The 24,550-nt window shown below is 54.4% G+C and overlaps 1 protein-coding gene across 21 annotated transcripts in view; it reads right to left on the bottom strand.

The window, feature by feature from the left end:
* The window catches only part of MAD1L1 (mitotic arrest deficient 1 like 1), a 414,177-nt gene that overhangs the window by 132,185 nt on the left and 257,442 nt on the right, over positions 1–24,550 (bottom strand). For 15 of the 21 annotated variants that reach the window (XM_003895654.5, XM_017956539.3, XM_017956540.3 and 12 more), the window contains one exon: positions 10,993–11,083. In XM_003895654.5, the coding sequence (XP_003895703.1) occupies positions 10,993–11,083 (91 nt within the window). The other 6 variants (XM_017956552.3, XM_017956557.3, XM_017956561.3 and 3 more) reach the window with 6 other exon arrangements.

Raw genomic sequence — 24,550 nt, 5'->3', positions numbered from 1 at the left:
AGGGGCTACCAGGGCAGGAGGTAGTCCAGGGGGCATCCCAGATAGGGCACAGACCAGTGCAGCCTCAAGATCCTCCTACACAAAGACCAAAGCACTTCCCACCATGGACGTACCAAGCCTCCAGCCCAAAGGAAGGGCCAGCGGGTTCTGCACTGGGGCCAGGAGGCAGCGGATGTGGGGTGGGCGCCGATGTGGGGTGGGCTCTGCAGCCCGGGAGGCAAGATCACTTCCTCCCAGGCCCCATCTGTCCATTTGCTCAGGGCCACCCCTGCCCTCTGTGCATTCTGGCAGGACACCTCCTGCTCACAGAACCCACTTCCAGCTGCCAGCCCAGGAGATCCGTGTGAGGCTCCAGGCATGGGGAGAAGCCCCTCCAGTGCTGCCCCCGGCCCCGTGCACCCCACCCACCTAGGGTGCTGAGCACTGTGAGTGCCAGCAAGCAGGAGCACCGTCGGGGGCTGGCACCACTCAACTCAAGCAGATGGGAGATGGAGCAACCTTGCTGGAATCGGCTGTTAGATGACAGCTTCCAGGAAGAAAGGGGAAAAATGGCTATAATCTTCTGCTAAAATTTGTTGCCTTGTTTGATTCACAGCTGAGAAAACTGTTGAGACGCTGACGAGAATCTCAAAAGGAAAAGTTTGGAGCCTTCCTTGGATGCGACGGTGCAATCATCGACTCAACAAAAATCTTCCACTTGCAGAGCGAGCAGGCGCTCTGATGCTGTCAACCAGCGCAGCGAAACAGAAGAGCCGGCTGGTGGGTGCGGCAGGAGAACGCTGGGACAGGCAGGGCAGATCCCCGGTCACTTGCAGGCCTACTGTCTCTCCAAGCTCCCCTCCAGGCTGGGCCTAGGGGTTCAGGAGATCACAGGGCCCCACCTTCAGACACAGCGGTCTTGGAGGGGTCTGCACGGGGAGAGACAAGGCCTAGAGAGGGTGCGGGTGCTCCAGGGCTGCCTTGCAAGCCCACACCTGTGCCCTCAGGAGGCCTCGGCCTCGACTGCCTGCTTCCCTCTGTGTTCAGCGGACTGTCTGCAGCCCAAGTCCCGGAAGAAGAGGCTGGGTGGTGGCTGGCGTTGGCTCAATCTCCGTTCCCACTGTGAGTTCTACCCCTAACTTGCCGGCAGGTCTCCATCCTCTCTGGGCCTTGGTTTCCCACCTGTGAGGGTGAGTGTGGTGAGTTTCACCTTAAGGACCTTCCTTCCGGCCGAAATGCTCATAAGACCCGGAGCAGAGGGCAGGAAAGCCAGAAGCCCACGCCCTGGTGTGTGCAGGGGCCGGGCGCCATGGGCCCTTGGCTGCCCCGGGCAAAGCAAGTGGTTTCTGAGGGGCCCTACCCTCAAGGTACCTGCCAGGGAGGAAGCTGCCCCCAGCAAGGCCCAGGACACACTCGGGGAGGGAGGCGTCAGTCGCCCTGTGCCTGACGCGCATGCTGAGAGCAGAGAAAGCGCTGGAAGGAAGCAGCGACAACAGGGGAATGGAAAACACAGTCAAATAACTGCCAGTCCTCATGCATATTTATAGATCGCCCGGCCTCAAAACTCAATCAATACCTCTCCTGACTGAAGGAAACGGCTCGGGGAGGAGAGTGAGGCAGCTTGGGCTGTGCCTGCTGGGCCTTGGCAGGGCAGAGCCAGAGGTGCGGCCTTCCCATCTCCTGCCTGTGGCCTTGCCCGCCACTCATGGCTGGGGTGTGGGACCTGCCTCTGCAACAAGCCCAGGTGAGGGTCGCACCTCCCAGCCCTGCCCTCCACAGCGGCCTGACTTTGGGCAACTTGCGCAGGGCCATCAGGAGGGCTGAGGGGCTGGATGCGCCTGTACACGCCTGTACATGCCTGTCGCTGAGGGGCCTGGGGGCCGTGTCCCACCTCTTCCAGGAAAGCAGCTCCCGAGCAGGCAGAGGCACACGGAAGGGAAAGGGCAGACTGGAGCAGAGGGAGAAACTGAGGCCTGAGGACAGAGGCCACGCTGCTGCCCATGACCAGTGCCCACGAGCAGTGGGAGGATGGGGGTAGGACAGGACCCCGGGAGCTGCCTTTCTGCAGAGCTGAGTGCTCCACCATGGGGAGTGGGTGTCCCAGGCCTCGTCTGCAGCAGTTGCAGGGGGAGAGGGAGTGGCCCAGGGTCACACGGCGGAGCCCCCGGAGACCCCTCCAGCACATGCCCCACGGCCAGGCTTCACCGGGAATGGAAACTCCCCACAGCCAAGGCGTCCACGGCAAAGCCAGCCTGCAAGTGCGCCCACCACAGCTGTGCCGTGGGCCCCAGCGAACGCCACCCACAACCCTGTCCACCCGCCATGGCTGTGTGCTGCACAGCCGCCGTTCAGGGCCCTGCCCAGAGGCTAAGCGAGGGGGGGGGGCCTGAGGGAGGGGCCGCAGCCTTCCTCAGCGGGGCACCTGAGTGAGCCAGCACATCTGCCAAATCAGTGGCGCCAAAGCACTGGCACCCAGGAGACGGCGCTGAGGCCACCACACAGCTCTGGGGCTGGCCTTCCTGGCCCAAGACCCTGCAGGGCCAGGGGAGGAGGGAGCTGGGAGGGGTCATGCCTGTCCTGGTTCCAGCAAGGGTCAGGGACTCCTCCCATGACACCCCGATAACAGCCTCTGAGTCCGTGGCAGGGAAGGGGCAGGTGGCCCGCAGTGGCCAGGGGGGATGGCATGTGGTAGTCTCCACTGGTCAGCAGGGCGGGGACAGCGTCCCCTTCCTAATCTGGCCAAGGCTGCGACCAGATCACCCTGGGCTAAACTCCTGGCCTCCAGGCGCTGTGCCTGTGGTGAGGAGGAGATGGTCCTGACGGCAGCCAGCAAGGCTAACATCTGCCCCACCTGCCTGGAGCAGTCCCTGAACAGAGACAAGACACATGGCTCCAGCGGGTGACCTAGGCCGGACACCTGTACAACACAGGAGGGTCTGGGCCCGACACACACACGGGATCCAGAAGGAAGGACAGACAGCGCCCCCCCCCCGGGATGCCATGTGGGGCTTCCCTGGACCTGCCAGCAAGGGACCAGCCCAGCCGGGGCAACGCGCCCGGGCCCTGCTTCTTGAGGCTCCAGGGCGGCTCTCCTAAGAGGAACCCGGGGCACAGCCCCTCTTCCTGGCCCCCAGGAGAGCCCCAGCTACTTTCCACCTCCCCTCAAGCCCCACAGGCACCAGCAGGGCCCCGCGCTTCCCTTCTCCTCTAAAACGCTGTTCTCATCCGTTTCCTTGCAGATACACCTGGGAATCAAAAGGGCGTCGGTCCCTTGGACGCAGTGCCTGCAGCAGAAGCTGCTTGGGGACACCTCCATCGTGCCATGCCCAAGAGCCGTGGGGACTGGCACTCCATGCAGGGCACCTGCAGACAGGGCCATGGCCCTTGCTTCCCACAGGCCCCAGAGAGGCTGCAGGCATGCTCAGGGATATCAGCTTTGGGGGAGCCCGGATACCCCAGATTCCGCCCTGAGTTTGGTTTTCTACCCCACGTGCAAGACAAGGCTTCAGTCCAAGTGGCAGCAGCAGGGACAGGCTAGAGGAGATCGAGGTGCTCAGCGGCGGGTCCCTGGGCACGTCTCTACCTGGGGGGACAGCAGAGACCACTGGGCAATCTCTACACACAGGACGAGGGCTTGCAGGCCAGGTGCGTATGCCCATGCCTGCCCAGGCAGCAGACGCAGGGGTCTGGCAGAGCCCGAGTTGGGTCCCAGTTCCACCAGCCTCAACTGTGTGACTCTGGGCCAGTCCCCAGAACCGCGACCTCAGTCTCATGTCACCCAGAGGCGAGGATGGTCACCATGTGATAGGGGAGCGAGAGCTCGGGCACACTCACACCATCCGTCTATCCGTTGGTCCACCGGCGGCTCTGCCACCCTCTTGCACGTCCCGCACAACCTCGAGGCCCGCACGCCCTCATTAAAGCTCCCCTGACCTCGGGCCTCATCAGCAGATGAAGGACTCTCAGCACAGCCAATTACCCGGTGCTGGTAATCACCCGCTGACTTCCACCTGAGTCCTTCAGAAGGTGATCTGCTGAGAGCAGCTTGTAAACAATTTGGAGGGAAGAGATAAAAACCCCAACTGCCAGGAAGGGTTGGACAACAGTGACCTAGGCTGAGGCCTGGCTCTGAGCCCCACACCTGACCCCGCACAGGAGCCCCTCCACGTCCGCCCCCAGCTGCAGCTCTCACCTCCGCCCCTGCACCCAGGTCCTTCGCCACCCTCTGCTGCCTCTGTGAGCAGCTGCAGGCCACAGGAGAAGGGTGCTCCAGTGGGGTCTTTGGCAAAACTCAGCATGGGGGGAGCAGCACACGTGGGCAAGGGGGGATGAGCAGGGAGAGCCCAGTGAGCACCGCGGGGGGTCCTAGCTCTACCACCCATGCTCCTCGTTCAGCTCACAGCCCATCACCTGCCCCATCTGCAGACCAGCCATCTCCCCGAGCTCCCGCCACGGCAGTGTGGTCAGTGCACGGGGCACCTGCTGGCCACCCACCCTGGGCACGAAGCCCATTCTTCCTGGGAGGAGGAGGGGGAGGGGGGACCAGTGGTGTCCTCCTCCTCCTTCCAAGACACGTGGGCTTCACCCAGGAGACTGCTCCCCCTGGCCTGCCAAGTGAGTGAACTGGGTCCCTGCCAGACTGGCGGATGAGCAGGAGTCCTGGGCAGCCTCCGCTATCCCAATCTCCCCACTACAGAGCACAAACAACAGCCGGTGCCTAAATCACCCTGCCTGAGGCTCAGCCAGAGCTGGCAGGAGGCCTCAAGGCCTCAGGCAGCAGGTGCAGGACCAGCTGGTGGATGAAGGGCCTGAGGAGGGCAGGAGTGACCGAAAGACCGAGGCCGTGTGAGGGCAGGGTCAGCGTACCCACTCGGAGCGCTCCGCCCCTCCCATCTGGGGTGTGGCTCACTCCTAACAAGCTGCCTGTTGGGTCTCACGGTGGTGAAATGCACGTGACAGGAAGCTGACCGCCATCACCATTCTAAGGGCACAGCTCCCTGGCATTCGGCACACTCCAGTGCTGTGCGGCCACCACCACAGTCCGTCTCCAGACTAAAGCCCACATCCATCAACACTTTCCATGCCCCAGCCCCAGCCCCAGCCCCAGCCCCCAGCACCGGCCTCTCCACCTCCTGTCTCTATGGATCTGATGACTCTAGGGGCCTCATGCAGGTGGAATAGCCTGTGTCCTTCTGGGACTGGCCGGTTTCACCCAGCCCAGCATTCTCAGGTCCATCCGTGCTGCGGCAGGTGTCGGGACGCCCCTCCTTCTCGAGGCTGCCATGTACTCCGCTGTATGGAAGGATCACACTGTGTCCATCCACGTGTCTGTCCACAGACGCTAGGGTGAGATCACCTCTGGGCTATGGTGAGCTAGGCTGCTGTGAACGTGGGTGCCCGTATCCATGAGTCCCTGCTTTTGGTTCTTCTGGGGATGTATACAGCAGTGGACTTGCTGGTCTGTGTGGTGAAACAAAGCCACTTTTCCATCAGTGACAGCACCATGGCCAAGCCCCCATCGGAGACATTTCTTGTAGAATCTTGTGCTTAGTCTGCAAACTCCCATGACAGGAATTACGTAAGTGACCACACTTTCCTTTCTCCTTAGCTTGCCAGGAAGCTCAGATTAAAACAGAAGTCCAACTTCATGGCCAACTTCAGCCCTCATGGCTGGAACATTCCTGGTTTCTCACACATGGCATCGGCTGCTGGGAATCTGTGGAGCAATGAGATCTCGCAGAAAGGAAAGGAGCACAGTCACAGTAAACACTTGGACGCTGCTCCAAGGACTGTGGCTGACAGCCTCCCTGGCGGCCCGGTCCGGTGTGGGTGCTTCTCCTGTCCTTCCCTGAGCCATGGGAGGAAACCAGGAGCCCTTGGTCCCACCAGGACCTAATGTGGGTCCCCAGGGCCCTGTGCCAATGACCTGCTTCCTCTCACGGACGGGAAGCACCTCATCCATCTGAACCATCAGCTCACTACATGACTCCCGCAGAACACGGACCCAGGAACATCAGGGCTATGGCTGCTTGGCCCCTGCTGTGCTCTGGCTTAAAGCAGCGCCTGGCACAGAGGAGGTGTGTGAAGGCAGCTCACGCACGGGAGGGCTGGGCTTGTGGGCACGGAGTCCCACAGGCCCCACAGAGCTGCCCTCCCATGATCCTGCCTCCCAGGAAAAGTTCAACTCCCTCGCCTCACAGAGGAGGCCCGCAGGGCTCAGAGAGGAGCACTTCCCGAGGCCGCCAGGTTAACACCAGGCCCATCGTCCCGGTCCAGAGGCCACACTCTTTCCAGCACGGTAGAAGTTTCAGGAGAAAGAGCCGAACACAGAACAAAGGTCCCACTGATGAGCCACATGCATCACTAGGAGGAGTCCAGCAAGCGGGAGAGGCTAGACCTGAGGAGACTGGCTCAGAGCACCTGCTCGGAGGCCCCGGGACAGGGACAGGGACGCCACCCCAGCCCACCACAGCTGGGCAAGGATGCCGGCACAAAGGGGGCAGCTGTGGCTCCAGGAGGGGATGCAGCCCTCTCCCAGGGCAGCTAAGGGTTGGGGGCTTCAGAATTCCAGGGGTCTGGGGGCCACAGGGATGGCATCTCAGGGAGGGGGTGAGAAGGGGTGATGGGCCCGCCCCGTCCTGGTCCCAGGGACACCGACCAGGGATGTGAGGGACTGCACCGCCTGCCTGCTGGTGCAGACGGGAGCAGAACGGTCTCCGTGTGCTTCCAGTTTCTGCGCACAGGGAACCCGGCACTCTTCTACCCACTCCTTCCCAAAACAGATGCACTTATTTTAAATGTCGCGGGGCTCTCGTCTGGTCTCTTTCCTGAGCAGCACTTGGGGCACTGAGATTAGCCTCAGCCACAGACCCCACCGAGGCTCCCGCTAGGGAGAAGTAGGCAGGTGGGGCGGGCAGGCACCAGCCCTGACCACCAACCTGCCCAAACAAGCACCGTGATGAGGCCACACTGAGGAACGGCTGGAGCACGGGCTTCAGAACCCAAAGATGAATTCTACTTAATTACACGCACACGGAGGCATTTAGAGGAAGTGTGCAGATGTCTGCAATTTACTTAAAGCGCGTCAGAAGAATGAAGCGGTGCGGCGGCTGGGCGAAGGATAAGGAGCTGTCAGGAGGCCCCGCGGCGGGGCGTCCACGGTGGAGCTCTGGTGGTGGGTGAACAGGCGCTCGCTGCAGACTTCTCTCAGCGTCACAATGAATCTTTAAATGTTCATAATCAAATGCTGAAAAAACCCAACAGGGCTGAGTCTGAATACTGCTCCCATCACTGCTGGGTGACACGGGGGCCCCATAGGGCATGGGTGCTGGCCCACGCTGCACACTTCACGCACAGAAGCTGGTGGCTGCTGGGTGGGACTGTCAGGTGGAGATGCGCCCACCCAGCCAGAAGGTTGGTGTCCTGCCCAGTGCGGCCTCCACTGGACGTGCCCCTCTCTACCCAGGGCGGCCTGTGAGCCCCCACCAGCCTCACCATGTGTCCCACCCCAGCTTGGTGCCCTCCATCCGGGAATGTGGCCCATCAGAACCACAGATGTGGAAAACGTGCACGTGTCTCGGAGGTGAGGACGACGGTATTATGATGGATAACAGAAATGGCCGCCATGCAGGCCTGGTTCACCAGGTACGTGCAGGGCTGTCCAGGAGCCATCACCTGAGATCTTCAGAGACACTCTGCAAGAAAGGCCCGTGCCCTCCACATCCTGGGGAGCATGCCGAGGCCAGGCCGCAGCCGGTGGGAGGCAGAGCCTTGGCCCACCCTAGGCTGTGGGGTCCAAGCCGGCAAGGCCCAGTGTCCCCATCATGAGGTGGGACATCAGAGGGCAGCCGGGAGCCAGAAGAGGACAAAGCGCTGGGGCCCCAGCTCCTTGGTTCTAGGCCGGTGGAAAAGCACAGAGCACACTCAGGGAGTGGGGACAGGGGTGGGGCGGGAGGCTGTGGCTGCAGGTGGGGTGAGGGACTGTGCCGCCCACCTGACCCGACTCCTGCAGCTGCACCAATCGCCACAGGGTCCCTCTGCCGCCAGATCTGGAGTTCCATGGGGTCTGCCCGATTTCTGTCTTCACTTGAGAACACTGCAACACATTCAAGCCTCATTCTGCCTCCCCAACACGGAGCGTCTGAGCTCCTCCTTCATACGCAGGCTCCCTGTGGGCCTCACTTTCCCCATCTCTAGAGGGGGCGCCAGCAGCCCGGCCAGCCACCCTCGGTGGGCGCCCAAGCTCTCCCACCCCCACCACTAGATGGGAGGCCCCGCCGCCCAGGAGGCCACACCCACCCACTTCCAGCCCCTTCAGCAACACAAGGGCGCACACAGTTGGCCCTAATGAGTGTGTGGACAGCTCTGGGCTCTTAGGTAGACCCAGAAAGGCCAGTGCCACAGCAGGGCCCAGTGACAGCCCTACCAGCCCTGGTTTCCTGGCCCCAGCACCACGGGAGGGCAGCGGCACTTGCGCCCAGCTCTAAGGGGTAACTGGAATTCTCTTTCCTCGCCAACCAGCTGTGAACTAATTACAAAAAGTTTTAACTAGTCAAGCCCCTCTCCAAGCATATGTTCCCAATTAAGTCAGACTGCAGCTGATTTTAATCAATCTTCCTTGAAGCGGCCTAACTTGAGGCTTCCAGAGGGAGTGGGAGCAGGGAGCAGGGAGGGCATCGCACAGGGGGTGCGGGGGTGGCAGCCAGCTCCTGGGGCCTCGCTCTGTTGCCCAGGCTGGAGTGCAGTGGCGCGATCTTGGCTCACTGCAATCTGCCTCGAACTACAGGTGCCCACCACCACGCCCAGCTAATTTTTGCATTTTTAGTAGAGGCGGGGTCTCACCATGTTGGCCAGGCTGGCCTTGAACTCCTCACCTCAGCTGATCCACCCGCCTCGGCCTCCCAAAGTGCTGGGATTACAGGTGTGAGCTACCCTGCCTGGCCAAAAGAGAGACTTTCAGTGGTTTTGCAAGATCGGGTGTCAGGTGGGCAGGCACACCCAGCATGGTCACAAGCCATTTATCCCCTAGTGTGCAGGCCCCTCCCCCGGTTCCTCACAGGCTGAGCACTGGGGGGGGGGGCGGGGTCACAGTCTTTCTGGACATCACCTATTGGTTGTTGGGCAGGGGCTGTAGGTTTTTTTTAGGGTTGTCTTGCTGCATTTTGTTGCAGCCCACGATGCAATGCAATCCTAGTCAGCTCAGGGTCTCTTCAGATATTTTGAGTTACAATCTAAGTGGCTGGGCAAGCCGGTAAGAACAGGCAAAACGAACTATTTTGCAGACTAGTAAACTTTCATTTTAGACTAAACTTCTTTGGTTTAGATGAGGGCAAGTAAGGTGGGTGTGGGGGAGGGGTGGAAGGGGAGCCTGACAAACAGGCATCGGTGATGTAAGCAGGGGCCTGGTACATCCTGTTTCTTCTGTAGTTTGCTGACCTAAGCCGGTTCAAGGCACTTTATCTTGGAAATAGACCCCTATTTACATTATTTCCTTCAGTTGCACAGCCCTGGGTGTCCAGAGTCAGGGGCAGCCTGAGCCACCACAGGGCCTGTGAGGCCTCACCTTCCCCAGGGCCACCCTGGGCATCCCCCGACTAAGGTTGAAATTGTAGGCGGTGTCAGAGGTGGCAGCAACTGGAGGGCTGGCTGGAAGTTCCCAACACTCCACAGGCCAAACCCCAGCGGCCTCCCCACCTCACTGCTCTGCACTTACTTCTCCCACGCTATCCAGACAGTCATCCCTGTTGCCCTGACTCAGGAGGAACAGCTCCTGAATCCTGGGCTAGGCTCGAGGTTACATCACGGCACAAACATCTGCTTCCCCAGGACCACCAGGCCCAGCCCTGTCCTCTCCCCAAACGGCCACGCTGGCCACACTGTGGCACCCATGCTCTGGGGTGGCCAACACCACGCCTCAGCTCTGAGCAGCTGCAGGACATGCGGGGGGGCAGAGCCCCCACCCCTCCAAGGCCCTGGCAGAGCTCAGGGGAGGGTCACAGGTGACACTGCCAGCCCCATTCCTCATGCCAACCCCGTGGTGTGTGACAGCCCTTGGCATCTCCCACAGAGGAGTGCTCCACTAGTGAGCTCTTGAGCACACATTGTTTCTGCACAAGACGAGGATGGTGGCCAGGCCCCGCCAGCTGTTCACCAGGTGCTGGCACAGCACTCATCCACACCCCTCGCCTCGTTCACGCCTCAACCAGCTCCAAGGGCCGGCCGCTGAGGGTGCCCTCGGGAAAGGGCTGGAAGCAGGAGCAGGAAAGCCGTAAGTGGTACCTGCGGAGATGCCTGACCCCCCGTCAGCAGGCAACGTGGGCGTCAAGGAGCAGGGTTCAGGCTCTGCTCAGCCAACACCCAGAAAGACGTTCAGCAGCTCTGACGCGAAGCCTCTGGTGGGTGGGCAGCAGCTCCGTGACCCCTCCCTGGACACCACGGCCCAATTAAAACAAGATGACAGGTCCTAGGCTGAGGACAGGCCAGCGCGGCTCGGAGCTGCCTGTCACCACAGATGTCACTCCTCCCATCTCCAGGAACTGGTCATAAAAAATAGATTTGATCTGCCTCTAATAGGTGCCAAGATAAAATCAATGGCCTGTCCAAAAACCCGGTAACCTCAAACCTGAGGGCTTCCTGCCATGCAGCAACTCAGACAGGAGGATGAAAACCAAAGAGAAAGAACAATTAAAAGAACACAAACAGCACTCCAGCCTCGCCACAGCAGATCCCGGGTAGGCATAGTGCAAACTCGCCCAGAGCCCACTCCACTAATACCAGGCGTGTGGGTGGCGCAGGGCGGAGAGGACCCCAGGGGCGGCCAGTGCAGGCCTCTCAGCGGCACGGCCTCCCCGCCAGGCAAGGCGGTGCACATGGGAGGAAGGAGAGCCCAGAGAGTTCAGAGAGACGAGCCGGAAAACAGGTGTTCTGTGGCGGCAGGAACCACAGACATTCATGCTGCACAGAGAAATGCGAGGCCCCAGGCGGTGCCGCCCCCAGAGGCTGCCCTGCCCTCACCTGCAGCACGCGCCGCTCCAGCTGTGCCTCCAGCATCCTCTTTTCCTCCTCCAGCCGCCTCCGCTCGCCCTCCAGCTCCTCGACCTTCAACCTGCAAAGAGAGCAAGACGGTGACCAGGTATCCGTAGCCAGCCATGCTGGGGAAGTCCTGCCCTCTGGGTGACAAGGAAGCGAAAGGTTAGGAGATCCAGCTCTACAGCTTTAGTTTTAAATACATATCTGTGAAGCTCTCAGAGTCCAGCGATAACATCAAGAGAAAACTGGAAAAGGACACAAGTACAGGATGGGGGAGTCCGTGGCAGCCCCCGCTCAGCTGGAGGAGACTGTGCGGAGAAAGTCTCCGTCGACCACACCTTGGCTGTGGGAACCAGCCCGAGGCAGGACGCCTGGGAGTCAGTGTGTCCGTCAGCCACTCCCAGAGGGTGATGTCACGGCGGAGTGCAGGGGACACTGAGGGACAGGAAAGCGACCTCAGGACATCTTCAGAAATGAGGAAAAGACAGGAAAGGACTTCGACTGCGGGGTGTGGAAGGAGCTGATGACGGGGGACCACAGAGGCACAATTCAGATGAGAAACAAAAGCAGGCTTCGGGGTGACCACAGTGAGTTCCCTTCTCCGCAGTGGGAAAAGAATGCAAAACAAACCTTCATGGCTGCAACCGGAATGGGGCCAGTTGTAGTTCACTGTAAGAAGCTGTCTAGTTTTGTCTTCACTTCTAGATCTAATATTTTGAATGAAAAATATAATCATGTGGTTTAAAAATCAAAAAGTCTGTCAAGGCCCACAGTGATGGAAAGATTACTCGATACCGCACAGGGCCAGGAGTGAGGACAGGAGTGAGGACAAGAGTGGGGCCAGGAGTAGGGACAGGAGGGGGAACAGGAGGGGGAACAGGAGTGGGGACAGGAGTGAGGACAGGAGTGGGGACAGCTATTCCAGCCTGAGACCTGCTCCAGGGTGCTCCAACACACCACAACAGCAAGACCCGAGGAAACCCAATTCTTGCCAAGAAACCTAACTGCATCTCTGAAAGAAGATCAAGAAGATGTATACAAATGCAAAGATGTCTAGGACACAACAAGCTAAAATTCACAATGCCTGCCATCCAATCAAAGATTACCAGACATTTAAAGCAGCAGGATCATGGCCTATAATGAGGAGATTAACCAATCAACGAATACCTACCAAGACACAGTGTTGCACAGACAGCAACACTGGCAAACGGGGACATTAAGAAAGTTGTTAAATCTAGTGGAAAAATGGAACAGTTCAGACATGGAAGAGACACATGTAGAAGTGGAAACTACAACATCTCAGATAAACACACTGGATGGGATTAATGACAGAACAGAATCCGTTAGAGAAACAGAATCCGTCAGGGCACAGCAACAGAAACTATCAAAAACAAAACGCAGAGGCGGGCGCGGTGGCTCACATCTATAACCCCAGCACTTTGGGAGGCCAAGGCAGCTGGATCGCTGGAGGCCAGCAGTTCAAAACCAGCCTGGCCAACATGGCGTAACCCCTTCTCTACTAAAAATTAAAAAAATAGCCGGGCGTGGTGGTGCACCCCTGTAGTTCCAGCTCCTCAGGAGGCTGAGGCCTAAGAATCGCTTGAACCCGGGGGGTGGAGGCTGCAATGAGCCCAGATCACCCCAGTGCACTCCAGCCTGGGTGACAGAGCGAGGCCCTATGTCAAAAACAAATAAATAAGCAAACACAGAGAGGAAAAGATTTCTGAAAAATGAAAAGAGAATCACTGAGCTGTGGGACGACTTCATGAGGCACAAAATACACGAATGAGAGTCCCCAGAGGAAAGGAAGCAGAGGAAATGACGGAACAAATACTGTCAGAAAGTTCCAAATTCAATGGAAAGTATAAAGCTACAGACGCAGGAAGCTCAACAGACATAAGGCAGCACAAGGAACACAGGCCCGGGAAACAAGACGCTGGCAGCCCCAGAGTACATCAGGACGAGCCTGCTCAGGACCACAGCACGGAAAACCACCTTAAAGGCAGAGGCCGTGCCTACGGAGGCACAAGGTGGGGTTCTCATGAGAAAAAGTGCAACGGAGAAAAGAGGAGAGAGAAATCTCTGAAATGCCAATAGAAATGAAAACCACCACCTTAGAACGGTGAAAGCATCTCCGAAAACAAAAGCAAATAAAGATGCCTTCGGATCAGACATGAAAGCTGAAAGAATTCATCATCAGCTGAACTGCTCTACAGAAACGTCAGGGAAGGCCTGCAGGCAAAGGAGGATGAGAGTGGGGCGGGGCACATAAACCCGGATCTGCATGGGGAACCAGGAGGGCTGGAACAGCAACTGCACGTAGGGAGAGCTTTCTTATATTCATGTCTGTTTAAAAAATTTAAATTATTAACGTTTTAAAGTGATTAATGGATTAAACAAAATTAATGAAAATATATTGGGGATTTAATATATGGACTAAATAAAATGTATGACAACAGTATAAAGGCTAGAAGAGAAAAACCAACATTGTGACTATAAGGTGATTATACTGTATGCCAAAAAGGGAAATCAAACAAAATCAGAAAAACAGCGAAGTAGACTGAAAAAAGGTAAAAGGAAAAAAGAAAAAAAACAGGAAGAAGGGAATGAAGAAGAGACAGACAAGCAGAAAATAGTAAAATGACAAGATCAAAACTAATCATATCAATAATAAATTAGATGTAAGTAGCCTAACCACAATTAAAAGGCAGACACTCATACTGGATTAAAAAGCAACACCCAGTTAGACACCGCCGACAATAAAGACTTTTAAATACAAAGATGCAAAAAGGCATAACATGCCATCACTAAGAAAACCAGCAAGAGAAAGCCGGAGACGCTACTAATACCAGAAATAGTAAATTTCAGAGCACATACTATTACCAAGAAGGTAACTTACAATAATAAAGAGATCCATTAATCAAGGGAAAATAATCATCCTAAACACGTTTGTACTAATAAAAGAGCTGCCAAACAAATGAAACCAAACTGGCCGGAGAAACAGACGGGTCCACGATGACAATTGGAGACTTCAACATCACTCTCTCAGTAGCTAATAGAACAACGGGCAAAAAATCAGGAGGACAGGGATCACATGATCCACCAATTTGACCTGTTTCACCTGGATAAACGCTTCAACTCTAAGAGCAGAAGATCCAGTCTTTTCAGGAGCACCTGAACTATGTACCAAGACGACCTCATGCTAAACCGTGAAAGAAGGCTCAGTCTATTTAGGAATTTCATAATTCTAACTATGTTATAGGACCATCATGGAATTAAAGTAGAACTCAGCACCAGAAAGTCATCTGGAAAATATCACTTACAAAAGCTTCCAACACCATGAAACACATAGAGATGGAACGGAACAGGCCAAGAAAAACCTGCAGGTGACAAGCTCGGAGCACTGTGGACAGAGATCCAGGGCGACCTCCACACAGGCAGACAGACATGCCTTGTCCACAGGCCGGGAGACTCTGGGTGTTGGGAACGCACTTCTCCCCCAAATTAATCCACAGAATCGAGCAACCTCAGTCAAAATCCCACAGGCTTCTTTGTACAAACTGGCAAGCTGATTCTAAAATTCATATGGAGAGATAATGGACCTAGAATAGAGAAAACAACATTGACAACGAAAAACGAGGGGCTACCTAATTTCACCAACTATGTTAAAACTGTAGTAATCACAACAGTGCAGTACTGGTCTGCAAGACAGACCAATGAAACAGAACAGAGTCCAGAAATAGGCGTATAAACACAACTAATTTTTGAAAAATATACGAAGGCAATTCCGTGTAGAAAGGACAGTCTCTTCAACAAATGGTTCTGGAACAATTGGGTGTTCGTGGGGGAAATAAAGAATTAAAACCTTGTACAATAAACGAAAATCCTGCTCAATCCTGAACCAAAAGTTATGAAGTTACTAGAAGAAAATACAGGAGAAAATCTTGTGAATTTGAGACAGCCAAAGATTTCTTAGCCCTGATACCTGATAGGGTTTGACTGTGTCCCCACCCAAATCTCATCTTGAATTGTAGCTCCCCTAATCCCCACGTGGTGCGAGAGGAATGTGGGGGGAGATAACTGAATCACAGGGCGGTTCCCCCACACCATTCTCATGTGTTGCGGGAGAGATGTGGGGGGAGATAACTGAATCACAGGGCGGTTTCTCCCAGATCGTTCTTGCGTGTTGCGGGAGGGACGTGGGGGGAGATAACTGAATCACGAGGCGGTTTCCCCCACGCCGTTCTCATGGTAGTGAATAAGTCTCACAAGATCTGATTTTATAAGGGGTTTCTCCTTTGGCTTGGCTCTCATTCTCTCGTCTGCCACCCTGTAAGACGTGCCTTTTGCCTGCCGCCATGATTGTGAGGCCTCCCCAGCCACGTGGAATGGTGAGTCCATTCAACCTCTTTTTCTTTATAAATTACCCAGTCAGGGTATGTACGTCTTTATCAGCAGCGTGAAAATGGACTAACGCCCAAAGGATCACACATTAACAGAAAAAACTGAAAAATTGGACTTTATCATAAAAAACTTCTCTTCAAAACACCTGATGAAAGAACGAAAAGACAAGACACAGACTGGGAGAAAATATCTGGAAAGCAAAGAATCTGATAAAGGCCTTGTAGCCAGAACATATAAAGAACTTTCCCAAACTCAACAACAACAAAAATAATCAAATTTTAAAATGGACAAAAAACAGGTGCCTTACCAAAGAAGATCTCTACAGATGACAAGTGAGCTGAATGAGACGATGCTGAACACCATTAGTCATTTGTGAAATAAAAAGCAAAAGGCCACAGTGAGACCCGACGGCCAACCTATTACAAGGCCTAAACGAAAACTTTTAAAAAACTAGCTGGGTGTGGTGACGTGCACCTGCAGTCCCAGCTACTCAGGAGGCTGGGGTGGGAGGACCAGCTGAGCCCAGGAGTCAGAGGCTGCAGGCGGCTATGATCTCGCCCCTGTACTCCAGCCTGGGCGACAGAGCAAGACCCTGTCTCTAAAAGAAACGTTTAAAAAAATAAAAGAGGGACTAAGTAAAAAGACTGTGCTGCATGCTGGTGAGGAGAAGCTGCACCTCTGGAAGACGGGCAACCTCGGAACACGTTACACACGTGACCGCCAGCCACTCCACACTAGGCGTTTACCTGAAAGAAAACGAAGTCAATTTCTACATGGGACTTTATTTATAATACACAGCAGTTTCATTCAGAATAGCCAAAAACCAGAAAAACTCCAAATGTCCGTCACAAGGGAACATATGATACGACAGAACACGACTCAGCAGTGAAGATGACGCAGCTGTGTGCACAGTGATCTCTCCCCAAACCAGCCATGCTGTATGGAAGAGGCAAAAAGGCAGAGACCACACGCTCCAGGACCGATGCCATTCCCAGAAGACTCGACAGCCTCTCGCCAATCTACAGTGACGGAAAGCACGTTGACGGGTGTGGGGTGGGGAGACGAGGCAGGGAGGAGGGATTCCTGTCAAACAAGAGCACGTGTCTGGGGGTCTTGAATGTGAATGTGGTAACGGCTCCACGGCTGTGTGTATGTGTGTGTACATGCAAATTCACCACACTGCACTTGACATCCGTGGAGCTTACTGCACACCGGATATACCTCAGGAAAGCTGTAAAAACCGTACTGTAGTGAATGACCTCTGACATCTGCTTCCTGCTTGTACGGTGCACCTGCAGGACATGCTTCCAGAGGCGGGGCTGCTGGTCATCCCCACAGACCAGCCCCGCAGACGCCATGCGTTGCCCTCCCTGGGTGTCTGGGGCACTCCCACTCACACAAACATCCTGAGCACGGGCCTAGAAGGTATTTCTGTAGCAACAATGCCTCGCTCTTCGTGAGGCAGGGAACGCCGGCAGGGGAGACATCTGAGCACAGCCCAGTGTCACTATCTCTCAGGAGGGTGGCCACATGGTGTGAGACCTAGCACACACCTCCGGCACCAGCTGATGCCTCCTGGAGAGGATATGGGAGCCCCGCAAGTGCTGTAGCTTTACAAACAACCCCCTCAGTCTGCCCATCCAATCTAGCAGGGAAGTCCTGGTGCCTGAGTAAAGGGGAGACTGGGGCTCAGAAAGCCATCTGAGAGGCCGCTGATCACAGAGCTGGTAAGGGGCCTGGCTGGACAGCAAGCCTGGCAGAGGGCCCAGGGTGGGTGTTCCTGACCCCCGCCTCCCAGGGCTTCTCAGGGGAGTGAACCTGCCCAAGGTGACTGAGTGGCGACACGGCGGGGGCCTCCAAGGCCATCTCCGAGAAGCTGCCTTCTGCAGGGACTTCTCGACTTAGGGAGATGCTGGATGAAAAGCCCCAAGGCTCCTTTTAAAATGATTTATGGATTCTGAAGGCTTGGGAGCAAAATGTTTACAAGGGCTGAATTTGAATGAGTGCACGCATGTAGCTGCAGCCATGTTAACAGAATGACCTGTGTGACCCACCCTCGCCGCCACAGTAAGCCCACATGCGTGCTCGTTTGTGCACTGAAGGGGTGCGTTTTCTTCTGCTGTCCTCCTTTCAGACAAACTGCCACCGCACGGACAGCAAGAAAGAGAACACACGAAGAAACAAGTCGCGGGGGGTGGTGTTCAAAAGCTCGGAATTCTGGTTTGCCTTCAGATGGTTCAAAGTAATCAGTTCTGGCATAAGCTTCTTGAAATGGACTTACTGCAACTTTTTTAAACATGAGGAGTGCCACATAAATTAGCTGCCAGCCTAGATCTTTCCTCGGGAAGATGACGCCAATCAAAGCAGGTGCCTGTATCGGAGCGTGTGCATGGAAAGCAGCTGGAGGGTAGCTGGGATCTTGCTTATAACAAACCCATCAAACACGCGGGAAACTTTTGCAAGAAAAATTAGTTGTTTTTGCTGAACTAAAAGATGCATAATGTTGGGGGGGTGCCTCAGGTGAGGCTCTCAGGGCCTGGAGAGGGGACAGTAGGGGGACCCAAAGCCCATCAGACAGACAGCATCCAGTCCAGGAAGCCCCTCACCCAGGCCAGCTTCCCATGGGTCCCAGACCCCTGCACTGCCCGCCAGCCCCTCCGCAGTGGGCCCTGACCACCACACTTCACGTTTTACTTCCGCCTCCTTCATCAAACGGCTGGCTCCATGTTTCTAGCCCTGATCATGATGTCTGGCTTACAGCAGGCACTGACGACCACTTCCCTTGAACAATGGGTGTGGGAACCCCACCAGAGAGGCTGGCGAGTGGGGTACGTAGGACCCCCAGCTCTGGAGATGGTCACACAAGGGTAGTGGGGCCCAGCTTAACCCAACACTCGCTGTGTGTCCTGACACGGAGCGCCCCGCCCCTCCAGGCTTGTTTGTCATAAAGACAGCATCTGACAAAGCCCCGCAGACATGGCAGTGTGACGGGGTGCTCACGCCTGCCCTTCCTCTCCCACAGACATGGCTACAAAGCCTGGATGGATGCCCGGCTCTGGAAGGCCCACGCACTGGCGGGCAGGGGACACTGTGGCCCTTCTCTCACTCCTCTGACCTCCGCCTTGTGCCAACATCCAGGTGGTGGTGAGGCTGCTGTACCAGGAGCTCAAGGCGAAGTCCTCTGGCACTCACCTGGGGGCCAGGAAAGAAAGCCACTGAGCTTCAGAAGCGTGGAATCCTCCCTGCTTGGAGTATGGACTCCCCGGCCCCCGTGGTCCCTGCCTCCACTCTTCGCACACGACCACGGGCTGAGCCCACGGGGCTGCAGTGGCGGCAGGGAGCCTGAAGCAGGAGCTGTGCCCTCTGTCTGAAGCTGCTGTTGTTCCAGATGGGCAAGACAAACTCCGGCTGCGTTTTCCTCCCTGTAATCCTTCCTGCATGGCCGGGCGTGGGCCCAACCTCCATGACACCAGCAGAGTGCAATGGATGGTGCAAAGAGAGCCCCATGTCCCTGGAGGACCACAAAGGGGAGACCCAGAATGTGAAAGGACCCAAAGATCATGGAATGGAGGGACTGAAAAGGGTGGTTCTGGGGAGTTGGGGGGCGTCCCTGGGTCGGCCCGTGCCTGGGTCCCATCCACACTGGCCTCTGAAGCAGACGACAGCTAAGCTGACAGGCACTGCCACCGTCCCAGGCCAAGGCCAGCAGCACTGCCAAGGCTTCACAACCTGAACTGGGATGGGAACCGCACGCCACAGAAGGTCGCTGGGACCTAGGCTAGAATCCACCCAGGTCAGCTCAATGCTAAACTAAAACACTCACATTCCTCGCGCGACGTAAACACACAACCCCTCTCACAATGTTCAGGACATAACCCCAAATTACTCGGCACATGAAGAACCACAGAGATTTCAAGTCAGCCTGGAGAGGCAGTTCCAGCTGCCAGGGCCGAGGAGACAGGGCTGGATCATCTGGGAGGTGCGGTGGAGAGGGGCCGCAAGACGGCCCACGCAGACAAGTGTGCACGCTCTCGAAGCACACGGAAGCCCAAAGGTCTCAGCAAATTCACAGAAAAGTGAAGTGCTGAAAAAGTATTTAAGGAAATAAATGGCTAAAAAATCCCAAATTTGGCAAAAAAAAAAAAAAAAAAAACCTATGGATTCAAGAAGCTGAGCAAACTCCAAACAGAATAAACTCAAAGAAATCCACACCCAGACACGTCCAAATGAAACTGCTGAAAACTGAAGGCAAAAAAATTTTGAAAACAGTAAAAATCTGTATGAACTCAAAGGGAACAGTGATTCGAGTGTCTGCAAATCTCTCCCCAGGCAGGAACCGCGGCGAGCAGTAGGAACGCCGCACTCATGGCGTGCCGCGAGGTGAGGGCCGAGGGCCGCGCTGCGCGCGCAGGGCAGAGCTGCTTCAGGAACACGAGAGGAAGAAAGATGGACCCACCCCGAGGGAATCGTAGCCACCTGCTCTCCACGAGTGGCCGCCAGAAATCCTTCAGAAGGAAAGAGGACATGAAGGATACCTGGAACACTGACAATGAAGGGAGAACAGACGGCAGCTTTCTGGGCTTACAGATAATACCCAGATCTTCCACTGCCCTCTTCAAAACACTGCATGACTGAAAACAAAACCTGTGGCATTTCCATGTCGGTGGAGGGACAGCAGGAAGGGAGAGGGCAAGGGACCTGCCGGGAGGGGCTTCTGGGTGTGACTTCAAGTGGGATAAGTACTCTAATTCCAAGAGCAAATACTCAAAACATCAAACTGAGAAATACAGTCACATGCCCATGCGCTAAATTAAAATGAAATACTAAAAACCACTCAAGTAAGTCAACAGAAAGCAGGAAGCATGAAAAGGAAAAACAAAAATGGAGGAGACAGATAAAATAAATAATAAAATGGTAGCAATGAGAAGACAGAGATTGCCATGATGGTTTAGAAACGAACCTGATGACGTGATGTATACATAAACTCAAAGAACGGGCACAGGTAGGCTGTAAGTAAAAGGACAGAAATATTTGCAGCAGGCAAACACTACAGGAAAGGCAGCTGGCAGGAAGGTGTAGAAGCAGCACCGTCCCAGGAGCCACAGGCACACCCAGACCCTGACCTGGGCAGCTCAGGACTGTCCTGCCGAGAGAAGGCTCAGGGCTCCCTGGAGAAATGGCTGCTTGGAAAGCTGAGGCAGAGGACACGAGGTAAGCCTGGAGCACCCTGTGGTGCCGCAGAGTGAGGAAGGGCTCAGGAAACCCAATGACGGGGCACAGCGGGGCGCAGCCGGCCGAAGGGAGACCATGCAGTGAAACAAGTCCTGGTGCATGAACCGGATTAGAACACAGAGCATGCGGCAAACTCCCTTGAGTCCACACTGCTGGCAATAAATGAAGAAGGGAATAAACAGGGAAGAGGAGACATCTCCCCTCACAAAACTCCACATCATACGTGTAGAACTCATCCCTCCAGACGGGGAGCGTTGCCTATGCACAGAGGGATTCGCTTCCAAAGAACAGAGTGGAGAAAGTGCAAACAGCTTAGCGGACAAGGCACCCGGCAGAGTGTGCCTCAGTCCAGCAGCCAGGTCCACCAGCAACGCCTCAGTCCAGCAGTCAAGTCAACACTGCTGTCACGTGGATATCAGGGGCTCCCTGACGGGACGTGGTGAGAAAGGACTTGCGGTCTGTGATGTTCCTTCTGAAAACCACAATCTCAGGTTAATAATGAAACACATCGCACAAGCTCGCTTCGGGGGCGTTCTAGGGACACCTAAACGTCCTGAGGTCAGGAGAAACGAGGAAAGACAAACTGTCACTCACCGACCAGTGTCAGGAGAGATGTGACGACTAAAATGTGCCCTGGGTGCAGCATGCAGGAAAGCCCGGTGGATCCAAACAAGGGCTGGAGACAGGCCCAGAGTCACACGCCGGTGACAAGCACCATGGCAGCGTGAGACGTCAACAGCACAAGAAACCGGGTGAAGGGGGTATGAGAACTCTCCAATTTCCACAACTTGCCTATTTAATCTGGTAAACGGTGTGTCAATTCCATCTTTTCAAAAAGTCAATTGTTGGCTGGGTGCAGTGGCTCACGCCTGTCATCCCAGCAGTTTGGGAGGCCGAGGCGAGTGGATCACCTGAGGTCGGGAGTTCAAGACCAGCCTGGCCAACGTGGTGAAACCCCATCTGTATTAAAAATACAAAAATTAGCTGGGCATGGTGGCGCATTATTGTAATCCCAGCTACTCGGGAGGCTGAGGCAGGATGCCCTTGAACCCAGGAGGCAGAGGTTGCAGTGAGCCAAGATGGTGCCATTGCACTCCAGCCTGGGTGACGGAGTGAAACTCTGTCTCAAAAAACAAAGAAACAAAAAACTCCACAGCTAGGTCCATCTTAATAGTGAAAGACTAAAAGCTTTTCCCCTAAATCAGGAACAAGACAAGAATATCTGCTTTCGCTGCTTCTATTCAACATAGCCAGAGCAATTAGGCAAGAAAAAGAAATAAATTGTAGCCAAATTGGAAAAGAAGAAGTAAAACCACTTCTCTCTCTTTGCAGATGCCAGGCTACAGAAAACCCTGAAGAAGCTGCAGAAAACCTGTTCTAGTCAATAAACAAAATCAGCAAAGTTGCAAGATACAAAGACAACACACAAAAGATCAGTTGTATTTCTCTGTACTAGCAATGAGCAATCTGACAAGGAAATCAAGAAAACAATTCCATTCATAACAGCATCAAAAAGAACAAAACACTTTGCAATGCATTTACCCAAGGAGGTATAAGATTTGTACCCTAAAAACTGCCAGACATTGCTAAAAGGAATGGAAGAAAACCTAAATAAATGTAAAGTCATCTGTGTCAGGGAGAAGAAGACTGCACGCCATTTACCTGTCAGCGGAGTCAAACCCCCCTGAAGAACCACCACCACGGTGGAGACTTGTACCTCCTGACCTCGAAATGTAGGAGAAAGCTATGTAAGTAAAAAACGAACTGACTTTTATACACAAACAACTTGGATGGATCTCAAAGGCGTTGTGCTCAGTGAAAGGAGCCAGTCTCAAAAGACTGCATGTTGTAGGGTTTGGCTGGAAAAAGCTGGATCATAGGGTGGAGCAGAGATCACAGCTGCCAGAGGGCCCTGTGTGGCCGGGTGAATGGAAATGGGGACCATGGAGGATTCCGGAAGTGATGACATTATTTTGCACTCTGATTATGGGGTGATTAGAATTCACAGAGCTGTATCCTATAGGAAAAAAGTTAATTTTACTATATAATTTTATTTTTTATTTTATTTATTTATTTTTTTCAGACAGTCTCAGTTACCCAGGCTGGAATGTAGTGGCACGATCTCGGCTCGCTGCAACCTCCGCCTCCCGGGTTCAAGTGATCCTCGTGCCTCAGCCTCCCAAGTAGCTGGGATTACAGGCGCCCACCACCAGGTCCAGCTAAGTTTTCCATTTTTGGTAGAGACGGGGTTTTGCCATGTTGGCCAGGCTGGTCTCCAACTCCTGACCTCAGGTGATCCGCCTGCCTTGGCCTCTCAAAGTGCTGAGATAACAGGCGTGAGCCACCACGCCCAGCCTACTATAGAATTTTAAAAGTAAAAAATTTTAAAACCTGCTGGGCTATGTCCTATATCTTACTGTGGTGGTTGCACATTTGTGCACACATTTGTTGAAATGTGACCCCGTGGCATCTGGTCGGGGAATGGTGGTGCAGGTGGAGATTATTGCTGGTATTCTTTAGAACTGCAGGCATGTGGTGATAGGAAGTACATCCACTTTTATTTGCTTTAATTATTGTTTTAAAACTCTGAAGATGACGCAGCCTCTATGACCTCCCTGGATAAGGGTACCACCACCCGCCCTTGGTACTCGCTGACCATGAACTCACGTTTAAATGAATCCCTTCCATTGTGTGCGAGTTGCGTCTCAATACAGTAGATACCCTTAAACCCCTTCTCACGCCCGCAGTTAGAATTCAATCACGTGGAGATGCATGCAGTGCCAGCGAGCCCTTCAGTGTGCCAGTTCTACCTCAATACAGAAAATATCCTTAAACCCCTTCTCAGGCTCGCAGTTAGAACTCGACTGCGTGGAGATGCATGCAGTGCCGTGCTGGGCCCACAGTGAGCCCTGCACAAACGTCAGCTGCCTCTCACTGCAATCACGGCCACTGCTGCTGCTAGGGGCTGTTGCCGTTACCACTAAGAAACACAAGCGATGGGATTTCTCAGTACAGCCAGGCTCCCACAGGCTATAGTCGGTCTTTTCAGACACACAGAATTCTCTCGCACAGAAGTCAAAACATAGCCAACAGTTCACCTTTGTTCTCACTAGGTGAAAACTCGAAACCACTCAAGCTCCAAAAGGGGTTAATCAACTATACGTTAAGACTTACAAAGACCTATAAAAACGTGGGGAAGTGTTTATGTTATAATACATAGTGGAGAAACAAGATGCAAATAATGTGTTTCACTTAAAATAAATGAATAAATAAATATACATATATATGGAAAAATCATCAAAGACTTTAGTTAAAGATGGTGGCTTAAACATGTGCATTTAAGTGTAATCTCTCTCAAAATCCCGGTAAAACAAGGGTAAAGATTTTGCTTACATTTTTTGAGGCATTTACCTGAAGACAAAGAAAATAAAAGAAGACACAACATCAAATAACGTTGAGAATGGAAGCTGGAAAGCTTCCAGACAGACGAGTGGCCAACGACCCCAAAAATGCTGAATCCTGAGCCAGCAATGGAATAGCCAAGAAACTTTGACACCACAAGCTCCCGAGCTTCGGGGATGCCCACCCCCGCAATGACTTCTGGAAGCAGGGAGGAGGCAGCGCTGGAACTGCAGGGCTGGCTGGAGACCTTTGAAACAGAATGAAGAACTCGTCAGAGATTCACAGCTATTTGTGAGAAACGTACTAGGAGGTCTGTGTCCTCCTTACCCCGTCTTCCTCGATGGTAACAAACTGAAATAGCAACATCAAAAACAGGAAAACTAACGCAGGTACAATCCAGAGACTGCTCGCCTGCCGCCAGCTCACAGGCACTTCCCTCCATGTCTACGCCCACGGGCTCTGTCACACATGTGGATGTGTGCGCCCACAACCGCCGTCCAGACAC

Source organism: Papio anubis, chromosome 4 (genome assembly GCF_008728515.1).
Source record: "Papio anubis isolate 15944 chromosome 4, Panubis1.0, whole genome shotgun sequence".
Taxonomy (NCBI): domain Eukaryota; kingdom Metazoa; phylum Chordata; class Mammalia; order Primates; family Cercopithecidae; genus Papio; species Papio anubis.
The sequence above is the reverse complement of the archived record's forward strand: the minus strand, read 5'-3'. Positions and strand labels throughout refer to the sequence as shown.